The sequence below is a fragment of the Anabrus simplex genome, chromosome 11 (assembly GCF_040414725.1).
Source record: "Anabrus simplex isolate iqAnaSimp1 chromosome 11, ASM4041472v1, whole genome shotgun sequence".
NCBI classification, from domain to species: Eukaryota; Metazoa; Arthropoda; class Insecta; order Orthoptera; family Tettigoniidae; genus Anabrus; species Anabrus simplex.
Window position 1 is genome coordinate 91,956,682 of NC_090275.1, and position 20,877 is coordinate 91,977,558.

The 20,877-nt window shown below is 41.3% G+C and overlaps 1 protein-coding gene across 2 annotated transcripts in view; it reads right to left on the reverse strand.

The window, feature by feature from the left end:
- LOC136883247 (arylalkylamine N-acetyltransferase 1) overlaps window positions 1–20,877 on the reverse strand; it is a 188,544-nt gene that overhangs the window by 47,401 nt on the left and 120,266 nt on the right. For both annotated transcript variants that reach the window (XM_067155454.2, XM_067155455.2), the window contains exon 2: window positions 5,146–5,356. In XM_067155454.2, coding sequence (XP_067011555.2) covers window positions 5,146–5,356 — 211 coding nt within the window. The remainder of the gene's footprint in view (window positions 1–5,145; window positions 5,357–20,877) is intronic.

Below are 20,877 nucleotides of genomic sequence, written 5' to 3' on the forward strand. Positions count from 1 at the left end.
TGGGGTAATCGAATACAAAATAACAGCTTATTCGATTATTTCATTTTCATCGGGGCCGATGACCTTCGATGTTAGGCCCCTTAAAACAACAAGCATCATCATCGATTATTTCATTATTCGATTACTCGATTATATTTCCCATTCCAGTATTTATAGATTATTCATTCGAATGAACGAGGCAATCGAAGAGTGAATAATTTTTTTTTTCCATCCAATTTTTATTATTATTCTTTCGAAACTCCACTCGAATTAATGAGACAGTCGAAAAGTGTATATTTTTCCATACGATCATTGTTTCGATTATTCATTCGAAACTCCATTCGAATGAAGGTTATTCCATTACTAACAGTATTCGATTATGCCATCACTACAACTGAACGGTTTTTGAAACTCATTCGATTATTTTATTCGATTATTTTTATGGTTATTCGATTATTGAAAGTATTCGATTGTCTCATCACTAGAAGGATAGGATACCCAGGAGAAGAATGAACATGGAGGGGGATCATTGTAGGTACCTGGGTGTTAATATGAGTAATGATCTTACATGAGGTAATAACATTAACGAGGTTGTAAAGAATTATTCTTCTACTTCTTCTTATTATTAGTATTATTATACAATCTGCTTTACGTCACAGGTCTTATGGCGACGATGCGATAGGAAAGGGCTAGGAGTGGGAAGAAAGCGACCGTGATCTTAATTAAGGTACAGCTCCAACATTTTCCTGGTGTGAAAATGGGAAACCACGGAATGGCGACAATGGGGTTCGAACCCACTGTCTCCCGAATCCAAGCCTTCGCAACCGCACAGCCACTTCCTCTGTTGTAAAGAAAGGATACAGACCTCTTCGCATGATTATGAGAGTATTTAGGAGTTATAAGGATGTAAAGGAGAGGGCATATAAGTCTCTGGTAAGACCCGAATCTACACCAGGACTACTTGATACGATAACTGGAAAAGATCCAAAGGAAAGCAGCATGATTTGTTCTGGGTGATTTCCGACGAAAGAGTATTGTTTCGAAAATGTTGCAAACTTTAATAATAATATAATAATGTTATTTGCTTTACGTCCCACTGGCTACTTTTACGGTCTTCGCAGACGCCGAGGTGCCGGAATTTAGTCCCGCAGGAGTTCTTTTACGTGCCAGTAAATCTACCGACACGAGGCTGACGCATTTGAGCACCTTCAAATACCACCGGACTGAGCCAGGATCGAATCTGCCAAGTTGGGGTTAGAAGGCCAGCGCCTTAACCGTCTGAGCCACAGAGTCCGGCTGCAAACTTTAGGCTGGGAAGCATTTTGCGAATAAGAAGACGAGCTGCTCGACTAAGTGGTATGTTCCGAACTGTTACTTGAGAAATGGCGTGGAATGACATTAGCAGACAAATAAGCTTGGAAGGAGGTTTCAAAAGTAGGAATGATAATAACAAGAAGATAAAGTTGGAATTCAAGAGGACAGATTGGGGCGAATAGGGCGAGGACGTCAAACCTTGCAAACTGAACGCTTAAAGATGAACAGTCTGTAAAGATATATGTACGTATTTATGTATGGTCTCTAACTTACATTTGCCTAGTGTGAAAATGTGAAACCACGAATAACTGTCTTCAGGACCGCCGATGGTAGGGTGCGAACCCGCCATCTCCCAAATGCAAGCTTACAGCTGCACAGCGCGAACCGCGCAGCCAACTCGCTCGCTATTAATTTAAGCAACACCGTTACTTCACCAAAAATGGAAGAGGAGTCAGCTCATATCCGTGTCGACACAATGAAATCCTCTTAAGCAACAAATTATATCCTGTTCTTGTTCAGCTGTTCCTAGTTGCTTTGTGGCACGCGGTTTCAATAACAGCTAAATTTCCCCCTGGGGGTCAGGGCCGTAGAATAACACACACGGTATCTCCTGCCTGTCGTAAGAGGCGACTAAAGGAGGCCTCAGTGGAAGTGTTGGTTGGCGACTACGGGGCCCTTTGCTGAGTCTGGCATTGCTTCCACTTACTTGTGCCAGGCTCCTTACTTTCATCTATCCCATCCGACCTCCCTTGGTCAACTCGTGTTCTTTTCCGATCCCCACGGTATTAAGTTTGCGAGGCCTAGGGAGTTTTTCATTTTCACACTCTTCATGCCCCTTTCCTTTCTTGTGGGCGATACTCTAATCCACGAAGGGTAGATTTACCGGCACGTAAAGGAAATCTTACGGGCCAAAATTCTGGCACCTCGGAGTCTAAGAAAACCATAATACTGTAGTTAGTGGGACGTAAAGCCGATGATATTATTTTTTTTACAGATATCGAAACCTTTTGAACAATTACTATTTCTGTTAAGAACAGTGAAAAGTGGCATGCCCTGCAATGGTCTGTTTGTTTCTGGGCTGAGTGGCTCAGATGGTTGAGACGCTGGCCTTCTGATCCTAACTTGGCAGGTTCGATCCTGGCTCAGTCTGGTGGTATTTGAAGGAGCTCAAATACCTGTCGGTAGATTTACTGGCCCGTAAAAGAACTCCTGCGGCACAAAATTTTGGGACACCGCTGTCACCGAAAACCGTCAAAGTAGTTAGTGGGATGTAAAAACAATAACATTGAAAAATTATTGTATCTTTTAGTATGATGATGATGATGATGATGATGATGATGATGAATGTTGTTTTTTAGGGGGAAAATATCGAGATCATCGTCCTTATACTGGTCTTCTCTTGTATAAACTAACGCGAGAAATGTCCTTGTCAGTCTTATGAGAGAGTGTGAGTTAGCGTGTATATAGATCCTTTTTTTTTTTTTTTTTTGCTAGGGGCTTTACGTCGCACCGACACAGATAGGTCTTATGGCGACGATGGGATAGGAAAGGCTTAGGAGTTGGAAGGAAGCGGCCGTGGCCTTAATTAAGGTACAGCCCCAGCATTTGCCTGGTGTGAAAATGGGAAACCACGGAAAACCATTTTCAGGGCTGCCGATAGTGGGATTCGAACCTACTATCTCCCGGATGCAAGCTCACAGCCGCGCGCCTCTACGCGCACGGCCAACTCGCCCGGTGTATATAGATCCAGCTGACTAATTGCCAGTTAGTATTTGTATCTGAAGTCCCTTTAATTATCTGCCAGGTAGCGTTTGTGTAATCTCCATTCAATAAAACTCGGTTGGCGTGTGTATTTAACGTCCCTTTAAATATCTCTCTTTAACGAATTGTCGGTTAGTGTGCGCTGTCTGTCAGCTTGCATTCGGAATATAGTGGGGTCGAACCCCACTGTCGGTAAGGGAGGTGTGTGAGGAGGATAAATTAAACGGTGAACTTGAGTTTCTAACCAGAACATTTCTGAGCAATGGCTATTCAAGGAAACAGATTGATGAAATGCTGTGATCCTCGTCCTTTGAGTCTGGCCTTCTTGCCATACGTACAATCTGTCACGGATAGGATTGGCAATATTCTCAGAAAGCACAATATCAAGACCATTTTTAAGCCTAATATCACCATAGGCAATTGTTTGCGATCTGTCAAAGATCCTATTGGTTTAAACTGTGCTGGAATATATATGATTCCTTGCTCCTGTGGATCGGTTTATGTTGGCCAAACATGTAGGAAAGTAGCAACAAGGGTTAAAGAACATCGTAGGCACTTACGTCTTTGCCAGCCAGAGAAGTCTGCTGTGGCAGAACATGCCATACATAATGACCATCAAATAATTTTTGATGCAACTTCTGTCATTTGTAAAGAGAAACATTTTATTCCCAGAATCATTCGTGAGGCGATAGAAATTGCTAAATGCCCGAATAATTTTAACAAAGGTGACGGCTATATACTGAGTAGATCATGGCTACCCTCCGTAGTTAACTCGTCAACATCTTTCTCCGTGACTCTGGAGGCCCTGGAATGAACTATATTTCTAACAGGGTCTCTCTATCTTGAGTCTGGTTACTATAGAGTGACCGTAGCAATTTTGCTTTGTTGTTGCTCTGAAGACGATCCTGGTCGCAGGATCGAAACGCGTCAGCTGGTATTTATTTATTATTACACGACCTAATATCCCCAAATAATCATCATAATGACATTTAGTGGTCGTGAAAGTCTACGTATTAAGATGGTTTACAGTGCTTTCCTATTTTCACAATAGTCTGGGGCTGAACCTTAATCAAGACCACAGTCGATTCCTTCCCACTCCTAGCCCTTTTCTAACCCATTGTCGCTGTAAGCCCTATCTGTGTCGGTGTGACATAAGGCAAATTGTAAAAAAAAAAAAAAAAAAAAAAAAAAACTAAAATGTATAATATTCCTTTATCTATCAGTTACCGTTTATTTAACCTCCGTTTAGTTACTTATCATTTAGTGTGCGTATTTAACGAGACTTGAACTATCTCTCAGTTATCGTGTATTTTAATTTTTTAACTATCTTCCTGGATGAAGTAGCGCCATGTTACGGGAGTCATTTTTGATCGCAGAGTGCCAATGTATCTGAAATCCAAAATCTATACAACCATCATTAGACCAGAGGCACTGTATGGAACTGAGTGTTGGCTAGTCACCAGGAGACAAGAACAACAACTGCATGTTATGGAGATGAAGATGATTCGCTAGCCACTGGGACTCACTAGATTGGACCATATCAGGAATAAGGATGTTCGGATAATATTTGTTGTGGCCCGGTTCCCCGAGAAAATGCGAGAGAATTGTCTGCGATGGTTTGGCTACGTGCTACACAAAAACGGTTCTCCAGTTGTGAGAAGGTAATTAAACTTAAGCCCTGAGTGCCACAGATCACGAGGGTGACCAAAGAAACGCTGGCTCGATACTGCGGGAGGACATTCATGTGGTGAAAGTCTCTCCTGAAGATGCACAAGACCGCATCAAGTGAAAAAGGAGCATCAGACCCTGCAATAAGTGGAACAAATGCCAAGAAGAAGAAGAAGAAGAAGAAGAAGAAGAAGAAGAAGAAGAAGAAGAAGAAGAATAAGAAGAAGAATAATTCGCCACTTAGTTTATCTTCTAGGTTAAATCTATTTGTCCGTTAATATGTTTTGAACCTGATTTAATTATATGCCAGTTTACGCGGACTTAGTGTCTCTTTTAACTATTTTATTTAAGCACACTTTTAACTGCTTGTTAAGTTAACATGAGTTTAACTACTTGCCAGTTAGTGTACATTCAGCTACTTACGTTCTTCAAGAGATTTCAGACAGAAGCTGTCCAGTTCTGGGCACATGTCCTTGCCGTCCTCTCCCAGCAACTTGACGGCGATGTTGAGAGGCTCGTCCCTGAAGAAGAACTTTCTGAGGAACGTCAGTGTTTTGGTGCTGTCGGCCTTAGTCAGCTGCACGATGGAGTAGTCCTGTGTACTCATGGTGGACTGCACGGGCTTCTGTGACAACTGCAACAGGAAACAACATAGGCCCATTAAATTACTTTCGTCCGCTCTCAAACAGCGTGGTGCAGAGTTGTGCAAAGGGGGCCACAATATAATTTCCCACAGATAAAAATGGAAACGATAGAAAAGTGGATCAGAAGTACAAAAGAGAGATAAAAACATAAATACATAAATGGTTTTGGTGAATGTGCGTTTTTAAAGAGACTTGAACGATCTCTGTTACCATGTATTTTAATTTTTTAACTATCTGCCAGTCAATTATCTTCTAGGTAAAATCTCCATAACTATTTGTCCGTTAACATGTTTAGAACCTCATTTAATTATTTGATTACAATACATTTGGAAATAATAATAATAAATAATTAAATGGAGACAACGAATCCACACAGCGGACCCTGCCACAAGGCGGGACAAACGCTAAATAATAATAATAATAATAATAATAATAGTAATAATAATAATAACAATAATAATAATAACAATAATAATCCGACTCCTTGGCTGATAGGTCAGCGCTGAGGCCTTCGGTTCACAGTGTCCCGGGTTCGATTCCCGGCCGGGAATTAATTCTTCTGGCTCGGGGACTGGGTGTTTGTGATTGTTTCAATACTTTCCTCTTCATACAACATACTACACTACCAAACACCGCAGAAACACGCAATCGTGATTACATTCCTTCATATAGGGTTGGCGTCAGGAAGGGCATCTGGCCGTAAAACAGGTCCAAATCCACATGTGCGACACAGTTCGCACCCGCGACCCCACAAGTGTAGGAAAAGCGCTATAATAATAATAATAATAATAATAATAATAATAATAATAATAATAATAATAATAATAATATGGCCTCAATTACTGTGTATATCCTCTGATTTGATGTCATTCAGACTGACTGCATATCAGTTTCGACACATCTTTTAAAACTTACCAGTTGGCAGACAGACAAACTCCGTTGGGCGGTATTTTAATCTCCATTTTATCGAAGATCTCCCTTGGTAAATTATTCCAATCCCTAACAGGAATATTTGCCCTCTTGAACTCCACTTTTTTTTTCTGTTTTGAAGAATTCACTTCAAGCTTATTCGTCTACTGATGTCATTCCGCGCCAGCTCTCCACTCACAGCTCGAAACATACCGCTTAGTCGTGCAGCTCGCTTCCTTTCTCCCAAGTCTTCTTAGCCGAAAATGTTCAATATTTTTGTAACACTACTTCTTTGTCATGCCTTTGCTGGCAGGATCTAGTGTTCACAGTGCACTATGTCTTCTGGTATAGGCTAGAGCACTTTTGTTACTTTCATTGATCTCTCTCTATGTCCGACTTGTTGGCTGAACGGTCAGCGTACTGGTCTTCGGTTCAGAGGGTCCCGGGTTCGATTCCCGGCCGGGTCGGGGATTTTAACCTTAATTGGTTAATTCCAATGGCACGGAGGCCGGGTGTATGTGTTGTCTTCATCATCATTTCATCCTCATCTCGACGCGCAGGTCACCTACGGGAGTCAAATAGAAAGACCTGCACCTGGCGAGCCGAACCCGTCCTGGGATATTCCGGCACTAAAAGCCATACGACATTTCATCTCTCTCTGTCTTATCGTTGGCTTTGACAAAATGAATGTGACAGGTATGAGCGATGCTAGTAGTGCCATTCCTTATGCAGCCAGTCCCTGCTATGAATGGTGTGAAAATGTTGCTCATAGGTGCATGGGCTTGGCAGACTGATATGTAATAGCAACTTCTGGCTCGGTTAGGAAAGCAACGGGAAACTACCTCACTCATTTCCCTAGTACGCCTTTTCAGTGATGCCTAGGCCATCTGTGATAGCAGATGGCGGAGCTGTTGAGGATCGAACCAGCCTTCGGGCTGAGGACTGAACATACTCCTTTGTCGGAAATCACCCAGAACAAATCGAGCTGCTTTCCTTTGGATCTTTCCCGGTTCTCGAATCAAGTAATTCTGGCGACGGTCCGATACACTGCAATCATACTATAACTGGTGTCATACCAAAGACTTATACGCCCTCTCCTTTACATCCTTACTACAATCCTTAAATACCCTAAATACCCTCTTAATCATATTAAGAGGCCTGTCATCTTTATTTACAACTTCGTTAATGCGATTATTTCCCATGAAAATCTATCCTTATATTATTAACTTATATTTTATAAACTTTATTCAGAATAAAGCGTATTGCAATTAATTTTACTGTCATTTAGTATGCTTTTGTCCCCCCAGTGGATGGGAGCAGTAGAAAGCAAGCGTATATCTAGGTAATCGAAAGAGGAATCCAAGAGGCTATCAACTTCTTGTCTGAGAGTTGGCAACCACGATGAAATGAAATGAAATGAAATGGCGTATGGCTTTTAGTACCGGGAGTGTCCGAGGACATGTTCGGCTCGCCAGGTGCAGGTCTTTTTGATTTGACTCCCGTAGGCAACCTGCGCGTCTTGATGAGGATGAAACGGATGATGAAGACGACGCATACACCCAGCTCCCGTGCCAGCGAAATTGACCAATAATGGTTAAAATTCCCGACCCTGCCGGGAATCGAACCTGGGATCCCTGTGACCAAAGGCCAGCACGCTAACCATTTAGCCATGGAGCCGGACTGGCAATCACGATACTCCTAAGTCCTATATTGCTTCCACTTACTTTCGCCAGGCTCCCGCAGTCACATTTCCTATATGAACTCTCTTTATCAACTGTTGTTTTCTTCCGACGTCAACTATATTAGGTTTGGAAGGCCAAGGGTACCTTTCATTTTCCAACCCTACTTGTCCCTTTACTTTCTTGTGCCGATAACCTCATTTTCAAAAGGTTGGAATGGTTTGACTTTTACCCTCTGATTAGTGTTGAGAGGATAGTAATCACCACGACCAGGAACAACAACCTGTCGCTTACTCTCATCAGTTGTGAGCCCCTTTAGACAGGCCATTACGTAGTATTGCACGAAGTACTGGAAGTAAAACTGTCCAATTAATGGGGCAGCTCAAGTAGCAGAGAAACAATATAGCCATTACACTTACGTTAATTAAGAATTTCAGAGTCTGGAATACGGAACAATCCTGGCGCTTTGTCATAAATGAATCTAATTGGGCTGGTTACGACCCTCTCAACTCCTTTGCGAGGGCAATTAAAATTCATTTCGCATCCACATTCTTGTGTTCGGAAAGAAATTAGCACACTGCCGAGAGACCGCTGCCAAGTCAGTGAATGTAAGAATGTCAAGACAAGTGACGGTGCTCCTGAGATGTTGTTAGTAAACAGGCTGCCAGTTGCGCGTGATCATAAACCACGAGATAACCAATTTTACGTGGAGTTCGATCCACATCAGATGATGGTTTTCATTTTGGTTGAGATCAGTGTGCCTCTGTGGTGTAGTGGTTAGCGTGTTTAGCTGCCACCCCCGGAGGTCCGGGTTCGATTCCCGGCTCTGCCACGAAATTTGAAAAGTGGTACGAGGGCTGGAACGGGGTCCACTCAGCCTCGGGAGGTCAACTGAGTAGAGGTGGGTTCGATTCCCACCTCAACCATCCTGGAAGTGGTTTTCCGTGGTTTCCCACTTCTCCTCCAGGCGAATGCCGGGATGGTACCTAACTTAAGGCCACGGCCGCTTCCTTCCCTCTTCCTTGCCTATCCCATCCAGTCTTCCCATCCCTGCCCAAGGCCCCTGTTCAGCATAGCAGGTGAGGCCGCCTGGGCGAGGTACTGGTCATACTCCCCAGTTGTATCCCCCGACCAAGAGTCTGAAGCTCCAGGACACTGCCCTTGAGGCGGTAGAGGTGGGATCCCTCGCTAAGTCCGAGGGAAAAACCGAACCTGGAGGGTAAACAGATGATGATGATGATGATGATGAGATCAGTGTACAGTAATTGAGGGTATTAAAATGTTACAATTGCGTGTCTTTGGCTTTCCAGTAAGCTAAAGATCTCATGGTGGAGAAACATTCCAACACGCTTGTGTCTCTTAATATCCATAACAATTGCATGAGGTTTAATAAATGACGTATTCCCCTGTTGGTGGAGGCGGTATCCCCTGTCTGGCATGAATGGTAACTGAAAAGGAGGGCCTCTAATCTGGGAGCGTAAGTTGGCGACCACGGCGCGTCTAGTTGAGCCTGGCATTGTTTCTCCTTATGTCGGTCTTCTTTCCTATCTGACCTTCCATGACCCACTCTTGTTCTCTTCCGACCCCGACCGTGTTAGATTTGCGAAGCCTTGTGAGTCTTCCACTTCACGCCCTTTGTGGCCTTTTCCTTTCTTTTATCAATAATTTCATTCTGCGAAGGGACGGATCTCTTCAATTTTCTCTCTGATTTATGTTAAGAGAGGATGGTTGCCCAGTTGTACTTCCTCTTAAAACAGTAAAAAAGTAAAGTCAAGTCTTCTCCGTACAGGCCATGAAGGCCCTTGGAGTGGTGAAAGGTAAAGACTTCCACTATCCGAAACCTCGGCACTTCATGGGGTAGAGTGGGGATCATTGTAAGTACCCAGGTGTTAATATAAGGAAATATATTCATTGGGGTAATCACATAAATATGATTGTAAATAAAGAGTACAGATCTCTGCACATGGTTATGAGGGTGGTTAGGGGTTGTAGTAAGGATGTAAAGGAGAGGGCATATAAGTCTCTGGTAAGACCACAACTAGAGTATGGTTCCAGTGTATGGGATCCTCACCAGGATTACGTGATTCAAGAACTGAAAAAAAAAAAAAAACAAAGAAAAGCAAAAAGATGTTGCAAAGTTTGGGCTGGGGAGACTTGGGAGAAAGGAGACGAGCTGCTCGACTAAGTGGTATGTTCCGAGCTGTCAGTGGAGAGATGGTGTGGAATGACATCAGTAGATGAATAAGTTTGAGTGGTGTCTTTAAAAGTAGGAAAGATCACACAATATGAAGATAAAGTTGGAATTCAAGAGGACAAATTGGGGGTAAATATTCGTTAATAGGAAGGGGAGTTAGGGATTGGAATAACTTACCAAGGGAGATGTTCAATAATTTTCCAATTTCTTTGCAATCATTTAGTAAAAGGCTAGGAAAACAACAGATAGTGAATCAGCCACCTGGGCGACTGCCCTAAATGCAGATCAGTGGTGATTGATTGATTGGTTGATTGATTGAATGATTGATTGATTGATTGATTGATTGATTGATTGATTGATTGATTGATTGATTGATTGATTGATTGATTGATTGATTGATTTGAGTGACCGTACACTCACAAGAAAATATTTGCTATTTATCATGTTTTTCTTAATAAGACATTAATAATCCTTACTAAATGGCGCTCAGTAAACAAAAATAAACAGTCTAGGGTTTTACTTTTATTCAGAGTCAGGTAATAGGTTAATAATAATTTGTTTTGTTCTGTGATTTTGTGCGTGATCGTTGATTGTCGTTGTGATGTCTTTTGAATATCTGATAGTGTTATCTATATTACGGAAATCCTTTCCGTAATATTTGGGTGAAATTTGCGTCCTTATTGCGGCATCTTGTTCATTTCTTAATTGTTTAGCCTTGATTGTACATTTGCAAAATCTCCAAAGAGATACAGTATATGATACGACAACTCCACCTAGGTGGTAATCGAACCAACCCTCAAATTCGATCACATTTCTATACATCGATGTGTCATATCTAATTCTCCAGTACTGGTATTGAACTAGGTTAGGTATCTTCATGCTTTTGTCTGCGTTTTCCTTACCTGTCATATTTTCAACGCTTTTATACCGGGTTATGTCTGTAATATTATTTAATCATCTTATAAAAACATTTTCACTTCAGAGTAGTTTTAGCATTACATTCCTAAGCCAGTTATTGTTTCGGTTCGTTCATCACACATATCTTATTAATTTCATTACACTAAAATTAAAGCAGACTTACCTTTGTGTTGTCAACACTACTGTAACTTAATTTAACGTCTGAAAATGGGAAACGAAATCTCAGTTATAACGGGAAATTATCGAACACTCGTAGAACGCAAATTCGATCACAAGAATTTTACCACGTGAAGTATGAATATTCACATTAGTTGTTGTTACAATGAAGGCATAAACGGCACACAAAATTAACCTGGCGAAACACAAATCATCACGGAATGCATGGTAACAGCTAAAAACCTGAACAGTTTACCTCAGTCAGCTCCACATCCAAACCAGCCATGTCAAAATAATTCTTGTCTTGTCTTGTCTTGATAATTTGATGGGCTCCGCGTAATAGTAAAAATTAGAGATGGGCACTATCGACTGATAACTATCGAACTAGTCGATAGTTTAAACTATCGTAATAGTCGACTACTTTAAAAAACAAGTCGACTGAATTCAGTCGCATTCCCGCCACGCATCTTTCCACGTTTCACTGTCCAGTCAGCACAAAACAAGTCGACTGAATTCAGTCGCATTCCCGCCACGGATCTCTCCACGTTTCGCTGTCCAGTCAGCACAAAACAAGTCGACTGAATTCAGTCGCACTCAAGTCACAGCAGCATGGAAGCGAATGGAACTATCGGTTTATGATCACTTCGGATATGTAATATAATTATGTTAACTTCATATGTACGTACCTACTATATATGGCGATTTTCTCTTGTCGTTTATATGCTCTTTATTTCGTTGCATATTTGTTTATGTTAATCACGTTAAGCACTATTCATACATACGGCATAATAATAATAATTTGAATTACTATAATAATAATCTAGAAAATACGGTAGTATTGTGTTTGGCTGTTCTCATATACAGTATATCTTGATTGTGTACCGTACATATTATTATTGTTAGCATTGTTCGGGAATAGAGCCTCATTGTCATCTCTCTACGTTTCATTGTCCATTTAGCACCAAGAAAGGCCATTCGTATGATGTCGGTTCGTATTAAGGGCATCTCTCTATCTATTAGCCCCGTGTACGAACGAGTGCGTAAATCGGATTTTAATGGGTGTCTATACAAGTGATTTCTAATTATTGCTAAATTACGTTAAAATGAGTCGAATGCGTAAAAGTACGGCTCTACACTTTTGATATGGAGATTTTCGACTGGAAACATTCGAATGTTTTTCATAGACTGACTACTTGCGTTATATGAATACTTTCATTCGACTGTTCAGTCTTCTCGACAGGAAGTAATGAATACTTTTGTTCGACTGAAAACATTCGACTATTTAGTCGATAGTTCGAAGGGACTATCGCCCGACTAGTCGATAGCGGTTTTCAGTCGATAGTGCCCATCTCTAGTAAAAATAATTTAGATCTCTCACATGACGTCACAATGAATGTAAAGAATGGGAAAGTACGTTTGAAGGGCTTTCTCTTTGGATTCTCAAGGAAGCTGTGAATAGCCGTAAAAGGCCACAGCATCCGTCAGTAAAGTAGAGTAGGTCAACGACATTAAAAATATAGACTGCTAATCTGATGGCCATCTTTGAATCTACTTGAACCACTGGCAGCCATGGCACTTGCAGGCAAAACATAGCTTATTTCCTCTGAATCTGCCATAGAAAGGATCTGCAGAAGTTGTTGTGTGATGGAGTACGGTCTTTGAGAAGGTGTGCAAGGTTAAACTAAATAAATAAATAAATAAATGTAGGCTATGAATTCAGTCGAATGAAGTCAGGCGAGGTTTGACTAAGAGAGGTCCGGTAGAAATATCAAAGTGGTAAAGCTGGTAGGATACCGTATGAGGAAGGAATGCTACACTCAACCAGGGGTCAGGTGTTCTCAACTTTTGAATCTGGGGTTTCCCCATTTAGTGGCCCCTTTCGACAGGCAGAGGGTGCCGTAGAGATATTCTATACCGCAACCAACGGACGTATGTGCTGTATGTCGCACAGCAGTTCTTAGAAAGTAGCCATAAGTAGCAAAAAGCATAAAACATAACAGACCAGACAAAGAAGCAAAATTAAAAAATGATACCAAAATGACACCGAAGGTAAGTCATGAAAAGGCAGTGGTATCTTTCTCTACGCGTGTGAATTCCTCAATGAACTGCTGTACGAATAACATGTCTTTCTGTAGTGAATGACTTTATTGTTAGTGCATGACGCCGAATTATCCATTCTTCTATATACGTAATTCTCGTTTTAACCAAGCAAATGCTCACCATATTCACTGCGCTTATTTCATTATAACATCAATGCAACATTAAGCATGTTTGAAAATGTCGTGTTTATTCTTAAATATATCTTTAATTTGCAATAACGTATAATCTCATCAATTCATTGAACTGATAAGGGCTAACTGTCAAGACCAAGAAGTGGCAACCGCCATGACAGTTGCAGGCAAAAGTTAGTTCGCTGTGCTTCAACCAGGGGCGCTGTAACGAGTATGTTTAGCAGTCTATATCTTTCATGTCGTTGGAGTAGGTACTGTAAGAACAAGGCAGGCCAGGAAACATAATCCTGATGACTAACTTGCAAAACATTTTAAAATCCTAGACAGGCGAGTAAAAGGAATGCTGAACGACAAGAAAGTAGATATTTGAGCATGCGCAGTTTCAATATCGTTATGACCGGAGAAATGTGGTAAGGAAGATTATGTTTTTCTTTTCTTTCTTTTTTCTTTTTTTCTTTTTTTTTTTACAATTCGCTTTACGTCGGACCGACACAGATAGTTGGTGGTGGTGATTAAGTTATTTATTTATTTACAATTTGATTTACGTCACATCGACACAGATAGGTCTTATGACGACAATGGAATAGGAAAGGGCTAGGGGTGGGAAAGAATCGGCCGTGATCTTAATTAAGGTACAGCCCCAGCATTTGTCTGCTGTGAAAAGAAACTGCGGGAACCATCTTCAGGGCTGCCGACAGTGGGGTTCAAACCCACTGTCTCCCGAATACAAGCTCATAGCTGTTCGACCCTAACCGCCCGGCCAACTTGCTCCTTGGAAGATTATCTCTTCCCCATCCTTAGTGGATTGTAAACTGAGTGTTACGACTGTTTCTGAGCATTACTCCTATATCAGTCTGATTGGTTCTAGCAGTGCACACTTGCTTGATAAATATGATGAGGTGCGCGAGACCAATACTCTCGAAACGGAGCAATGTGTCATAACTAGAGATGCCATTTTTAATGCATGTCGGGGGTTTCGAATAGACAGCGTCTCTGGGAAAGATGGAGTAAGGTTAAAAGTAATTAAAAACCTCAATGCATACCAAACCATCTGTTTCATTGCAACTTACATGGTTCGTTGGCGATATGTCCCATCATGTTTCAGGCATGGGAGAATAATATTAATACATAAAGGTGGACAATGTCCAGAACCAGCGACCTATAGCAGTCTACTCCATTTTATGGAGAACTGTTGAAAGGGCCATAGAAAAAATGCTCACGAAAAAAGTCGAACTCAGTCCTAATCAGAATGATTCTGTATCATGGGCGAGAACTTTCATTAATTCATATGTGGTAGATGGCTCCATGAAAGACTCAAAACTTAAAAGGGGGGATTGCTATATTGCAGTCCTAGATGTCTTTAAAGCGTTAGATAATGTATCCCATGAGCACATAGAACGAACCCTCAGCTCCATTCCTGTTTCATCAAAACTTAGAACGCTAATAATTATAATTCTCCTTAAGGAAAATTCAGTCAGCATAAAAATCAACGGAACAACTAGAACAAGTCAAATCCCTACCAAGAAAGGCGTATCTCAAGGTGCTTCTCTCTCTCTCTCTCCTATACTATTCACTTTAGCAGTCTATCATGTTCCGAGAGAACTAGGTGAAAGAGAAATAGCTGAGGAATATGGGTACAAATTAAGCCTGGGTGTGGAAAATCTGACGGTGCTTTCTTTCGCCAATGAATTGGTGCTTCTCTGTAACAACAAAGCAGCAGTTGAACAGCTTACAGATCTAGTAACATCTATAGCCGAGATCGGACTCCAAATAAATACTAAGAAAAGTGAGGTCATATTGATATTAAAGGTCAGCTGATCACATCTGCTCTCACAGCTCCGGATGGCAATAAAATCGAGTGCATTTCACCGGATAAAACAATACGGTACTTTGAGGTTAACATTTAAAGACAATATTAAATTTAATCCTTCTGCAGTAATCAATCAGATCACAAGAAATTTGAACCAGTTGGTTAATTCGCCCCTTCTCATTCCGGATCAGAAGCTAAATATTACTCAACCAATATATTTGGCCACAGCTGATCTACCTATTCCAGTGTGCACCTCTTAAAAACCTTACAATTAAATTTCTTGGTAACAATGATAACATAATGAGTTCCGTTAAAGAAATTACTGCGTAACCCGCTGACGCCCCAGATGCAATGATCTACGCACCACGCAGTCTTAGAGGACTGGCAGTTTTCAAAGCTCAATGGGAGGCTTTCATTCAGCATATAAATATTCGCAAGAGACTGATGCTGTGAGAAGCCCATACATCGAAGCGACTAGAGAGCTCTGTACTGAAATCGCCAATTTCCTTGAACGCTTGCCACTTAGCAAGGAGCAAGTTGAATATCTCGAACATCCTTTTCCTAAGCTCATTCGAAAAGTCCTCCGTGAAGATTCCTTTAGAAGTTGACATTATCATTCAAGGGTAACGGAGTAATATTATTTTCCCACTGGAAGTAAGGAAACGCTTGGATCGGTAATAAGAGAGGAATGCCATGCGGACACAGGACAGAATCAATAAAAATAAAGTGTAAATGCCTTGATCAATAATAAGAAAGGTATGCAATGCTGACAATGAAAAAAAATGAAATGGCGTATGGCTTTTAGTGCCGGGAGTGTCCGAGGACATGTTCGGCTCGCCAGGTGATGAAGACGACACATACACCCAACCCCCGTGTCAGAGAAATTAACCAATAATGGTTAAAATTCCCGACCCTGCTGGGAATCAAACCCGGGACCCCTGTGACCAAAGGCCAGCACGCTAACCATTTAGCCATGGAGCCGGACAGGACAATGGATAGAAGCAATTAAACTGAACTGTAATGTCATCCCAGTTCGATATCTCCCTGGAAGGAGCCTTAATACTCGTACATCCCGTAAAAGAAGTTGCGATGAGTTCGAAACCTTATCTGTGTTAAGAGTTCTGCAGTAAGGGAGATATTATGAAATCAATCGACACCATACAGTTCGCACGTCGATTGCTAGAAGCCGAACACTCGTTTCAAACATCACGGCCCTTGGTTAACTTACGACTTGTTTAAACTGGTTACCTCTCCATTTTTCGGCCTATGCCAAAGTTAAGACATACTTTTCCCTAATCAAACTCAAAATTCAATCTCAAAAAGGCCTGTTTGTTACGAAAGTTAGCTCCCCACCCCCTCCCTTCGCCCACCAAATTCATTCTACGTCATTTGAATTTCAAAATAAATTATTAGCGATAAGGGTTTTTTTTAAAAAATCCGACTCATCGGGTATTTCTCGGAAACAGATGAGATAAAGGGCGTAGTTTTCGCCCCGGGACTTTTCATGTACTTGGTCTCAACAAAAAGAGCCTATAAAGAAATAGGATGTCTTTTCACAAATAGATGCACAAGAAGAGCTCGTGTTGTTGTCGCTGACCGTGTAAAAGATACGGTCGTACGGGTCTGGTGATTGATCCTTCAACAAGATTCGAGGAAAATGAACAGCAACCTCAAACAAATAATGTGCGAGGAGGAAAAGGTCACACATATGAACCATGCACTGAGGATCTCGGAAGGAAGTATGGGATTAAAAAGTGGGAAGTCATTGGGTTTATGATTGGCACAAGAGACAAGAGGGACAATTCCTAAGGAGACGCTGAACTTCCTAAAAATAAAAGAAAATCCTGACATTCAGACCATAGCTGAAAATCCGTCGGCGATTTTTAGACACTATTTGTACTCTCTGACCTGAAATACCATGTATCGAATCTTCTTTTCCCAGCAAAATCAGAAAGAGAAAGTCCGCCTGATGATTGACAAGTTTAGTTTTGAGTCATAACTCGAATTTCGCTTATATATAAACAAGATACAAGAAATATTGCTCGTATGAACTGATTAGGAGGTCGATCACTTCAGTTCTCTAATAGGTTCGGCTATCAGGTGGATTATTTCTCTTACCCTGCATATATCGTATTATACTTATTTGGGTTCGATTATCTGGACTCTGCAATTCTTCGAATATATAAGTTTATAACGAAGGAAATTCAAATTCTAAGACTCATCCTTAAATGTTTATTAGCGTGTATCAAATCCCATTTAGATAAGGAGATTATATCCAAGTTGAATAGGACGGCGGCCAACTAACTTTGAACCAAGTGGAAGTTTCTTTTGATTAAAAAGGCGTCAGCTCAGGAGAACCTGTAAAAGGAAACGAAATGAGCTAGAAAGTGGACGGATAAGGAAAACGTAAGATTAGTGGAGCTATACGAGGAAGAAGAGATGTTGTGGAATGTGAGGTTAGTAGACTATGCACGGAACTCAAGCCGAAGGAGCCAGTTCCGGGTCCAAATTTCCTTTCTTCTCTTTTATCGGGGTTTCCTTATGAATTCTAAGCTCCTGTATAAACATATCCGCGACCACTTCCATACCTTCCAAAACCAAATTCTCCATCTTACTGACTGCCCACGTCACTAGCCGTGAAAATCAACTTGGGCCAAGTGTACACGGTCCGAGCCATGATCCAAGTATACTTGTACCGTGTCAGCCAGTGTCTTCTTGTTGTTTGAGTCATCAGTTCATAGACTGGTTTGATGCAGCTCTCCGTGTCACCCTATCATGTGCTGATTTTTTTAAATTTCTACGTAACTACTACATGCAAGATCTGCTATAATCTGCTTGCCATATTCAAACCTTGGTATACCCCCACCGTTCTTACCGTCGAGGCTTCCCTCAAAAATCAAATAAATAAGTCGTTGGTTGTTTTAAGATGTGTCCTATCGTTCTGTCTCTTCTTTTCGTCAAATTTAGCCAAATCGATCTCCTCTCACCAATCCGATTCAGCATGTCTTCATTCGTGATTCGATCTGTCCATCTCACCTTCAGCATTTCCAAAGCTACTATTCTCTTTCATTTTTTCCTGAGCTACTTATCGTCCATGTTTCACTACAATGCAATGTGATGCTCCATACGAAAGTCTTAAAAAACATTTTTCTAATTCCTTTATCAATGTTCGAAGTGAGAAAATTTGTTTTCTTAACAAAGGCCTTCCTGACTGGTGCTAGTCTACATTTTATGTCATCCTTATTTCTGCCATCGTTAGTTATTTTACTACACAAGTAACAATATTAACCTACGTCCTTTTCTACTTCATGTCCTAATCTAATGTTTCCTGCATCACCTGACTTCGTTCGACTGCATTTCATTACTTTTGTTTTGGACTTATTTGTTTTCATCTTGTACTCCTTCACTAAGACTGTCCATACCATTCACCAATTTCTCCACATCTTCTGCAGTCTCAGATAAAAAACAATATCATCGGCAAATCTCAAAGGTTTGATTTCCAGTCTCTTCATAGCAGAAATTCTCTGTTCATTGCGTTGTGCGAGGTATAGGACAACTGACTATTAAACAAGCTACAGTAGAACAGTCTGGTCACGGCTGTGTCTAATGTTACTTGACATGTCTGTCAGTGTCAGAATTCGAACTTCTGATCTCTGAACGATGGGCCCTATCGTACTCAGCCACGGATGTTGGGAGCTAGAGGATACTTGGTCCACTTCAAAACCACAGCAAAAGATAAAGTGACAAACAATCTTAGCAAGTGAATCCCATGTTAAATGTCATTTCCCTGTCGGAAGTCAGAACGTTGCTACAGGGCACACGCCCATAGTTTGACAGCGTAAATATAGGAAGTGACAAGAGGATACAGCTGGGAGTAGGAATCGCTATGCCTAGTTGACAATAGGTTGCTTTGTCCATCTTCACACGGCAGAGTGGAAGTGATTTTAATGATGATGATGATGATGATGATGATGATGATGATAAAAGCTGTCGCTACTGCTTGACATTCAACATAAATCGAAGGCCTTATTTATGCTTACAGTTAGAGGAGATGTAGGGTAGGAAGTAAAATGAATTCTAAGTTCACAATAGTTAAATGAAATGAAAATGAAAGACATACTAGATCCGAAACGGATAAATCGAAATAAAAGTGAATGTATCCACAAAAGAATCATGAGGGTCATGAATTGTGAGAAAATGAAAGACATACTAGACCTCGTAAATATAGTACTAATCTTCTTCTTCTTCTTCTTCTTCTTCTTCTTCTTCTTCTTCTTATTATTATTATTATTATTATTATTGGCCAGCCCTGTGGTGTAGAGGTGGCGTGCTTGTCTCTTATTCCAAGGATTCGTTTTCCGGCCAGTTCATTTTTTTAATTTTTTTTTATTTGCTATTTTGCTTTACGTCGTACCGACACAGGTATGTCTTATGGCGACGATAGGAAAGGCCTAGGAAGTTGAAGGAAGCGGCCGTGGCCTTCATTAAGGTACAGCCCCGGCATTTGCCTGGTGTGAAAATGGGCAACCACGGAAAACCATCTTCAGGGCTGCCGACAGTGGGGCTCGAACCCACTATCTCCCGATTACTGGATACTGGCCGCACTTAAGCAACTGCAGCTATCGAGCTCGGTCCGTCCGGTTCAATGTTAACAAATTGTGGAATAAGGAGTAGAATGGGGTTCGCTTGACACGAGATTTTCTCAAGCTCTTAGTTACAGGAAGAAAGCGCACAGTGAGAATTCCAAGACCCTGGGTTCGATTTCTGGCCAGTTCAAGGATTTTAATTTGGTCTGAGGAGTAGAGCGGGGTTCTCTTGAACTGGTTCCGAAGCCGAACTTTCGGAGCTCAATTTGGTTCCCTTAAGTTTTTGGCCTTAAACGGAGAACATTATTGAAATCCTTATTTAGACTTTGTCTCTTATCACCAGAAGAAATTTGATCAAGTTTTGTCGATATACGGTTAGATGGAATGTCTTATTATCTCCTTGACAGTTAATTGCAGCAGACAGCCAATATCCATCTGTAATTTGGGTGGAAGTTCATGAGAGGAGAGGAGCTGCTCGATTAAGCGCACAGCTACTGACCTACTACACTGCACATAGATGACGAACATTGGTTGCCATGGTTATGATGGTGACGGAAAATTGATGACGCTAATTCCAGCCAGTTGGTGGTGGTGATTATTGTTTTAAGAGGAAGTACAACTGGGCAACTATCCTCTATTAACACTAATCAGAGAGAAAAAATGGAAGGGATCCGACGCTTCAAAAAATCAAGGTATCGGTCAAAAGGAAGACAAGGGCCACGAAGGGAGTGAAAATGAAAGATTCCCTAGGCCTCGATACTTAATCTCGGGGTCGGAAAAGGACAAGAGTTGATCAAGGGAGTCGGATAGAATAGATGAAAGAGGGGAGTCTGGTACAAGTAAGTGGAAACAATGCTAGGACTCATCTCAGAGCTCACTAACCCACGCTCCCTAGTTAAGAGCCCCCGGGGCCCTTCTTAGTCGCCTCTTACGACAGGCAGGGGATACCGTGGGTATTGTTCTACCGTCCCCATCGGTAGGGGATAAATTCCAGACAGACCCGCAGCCTAAAAACATATCCATGTTCA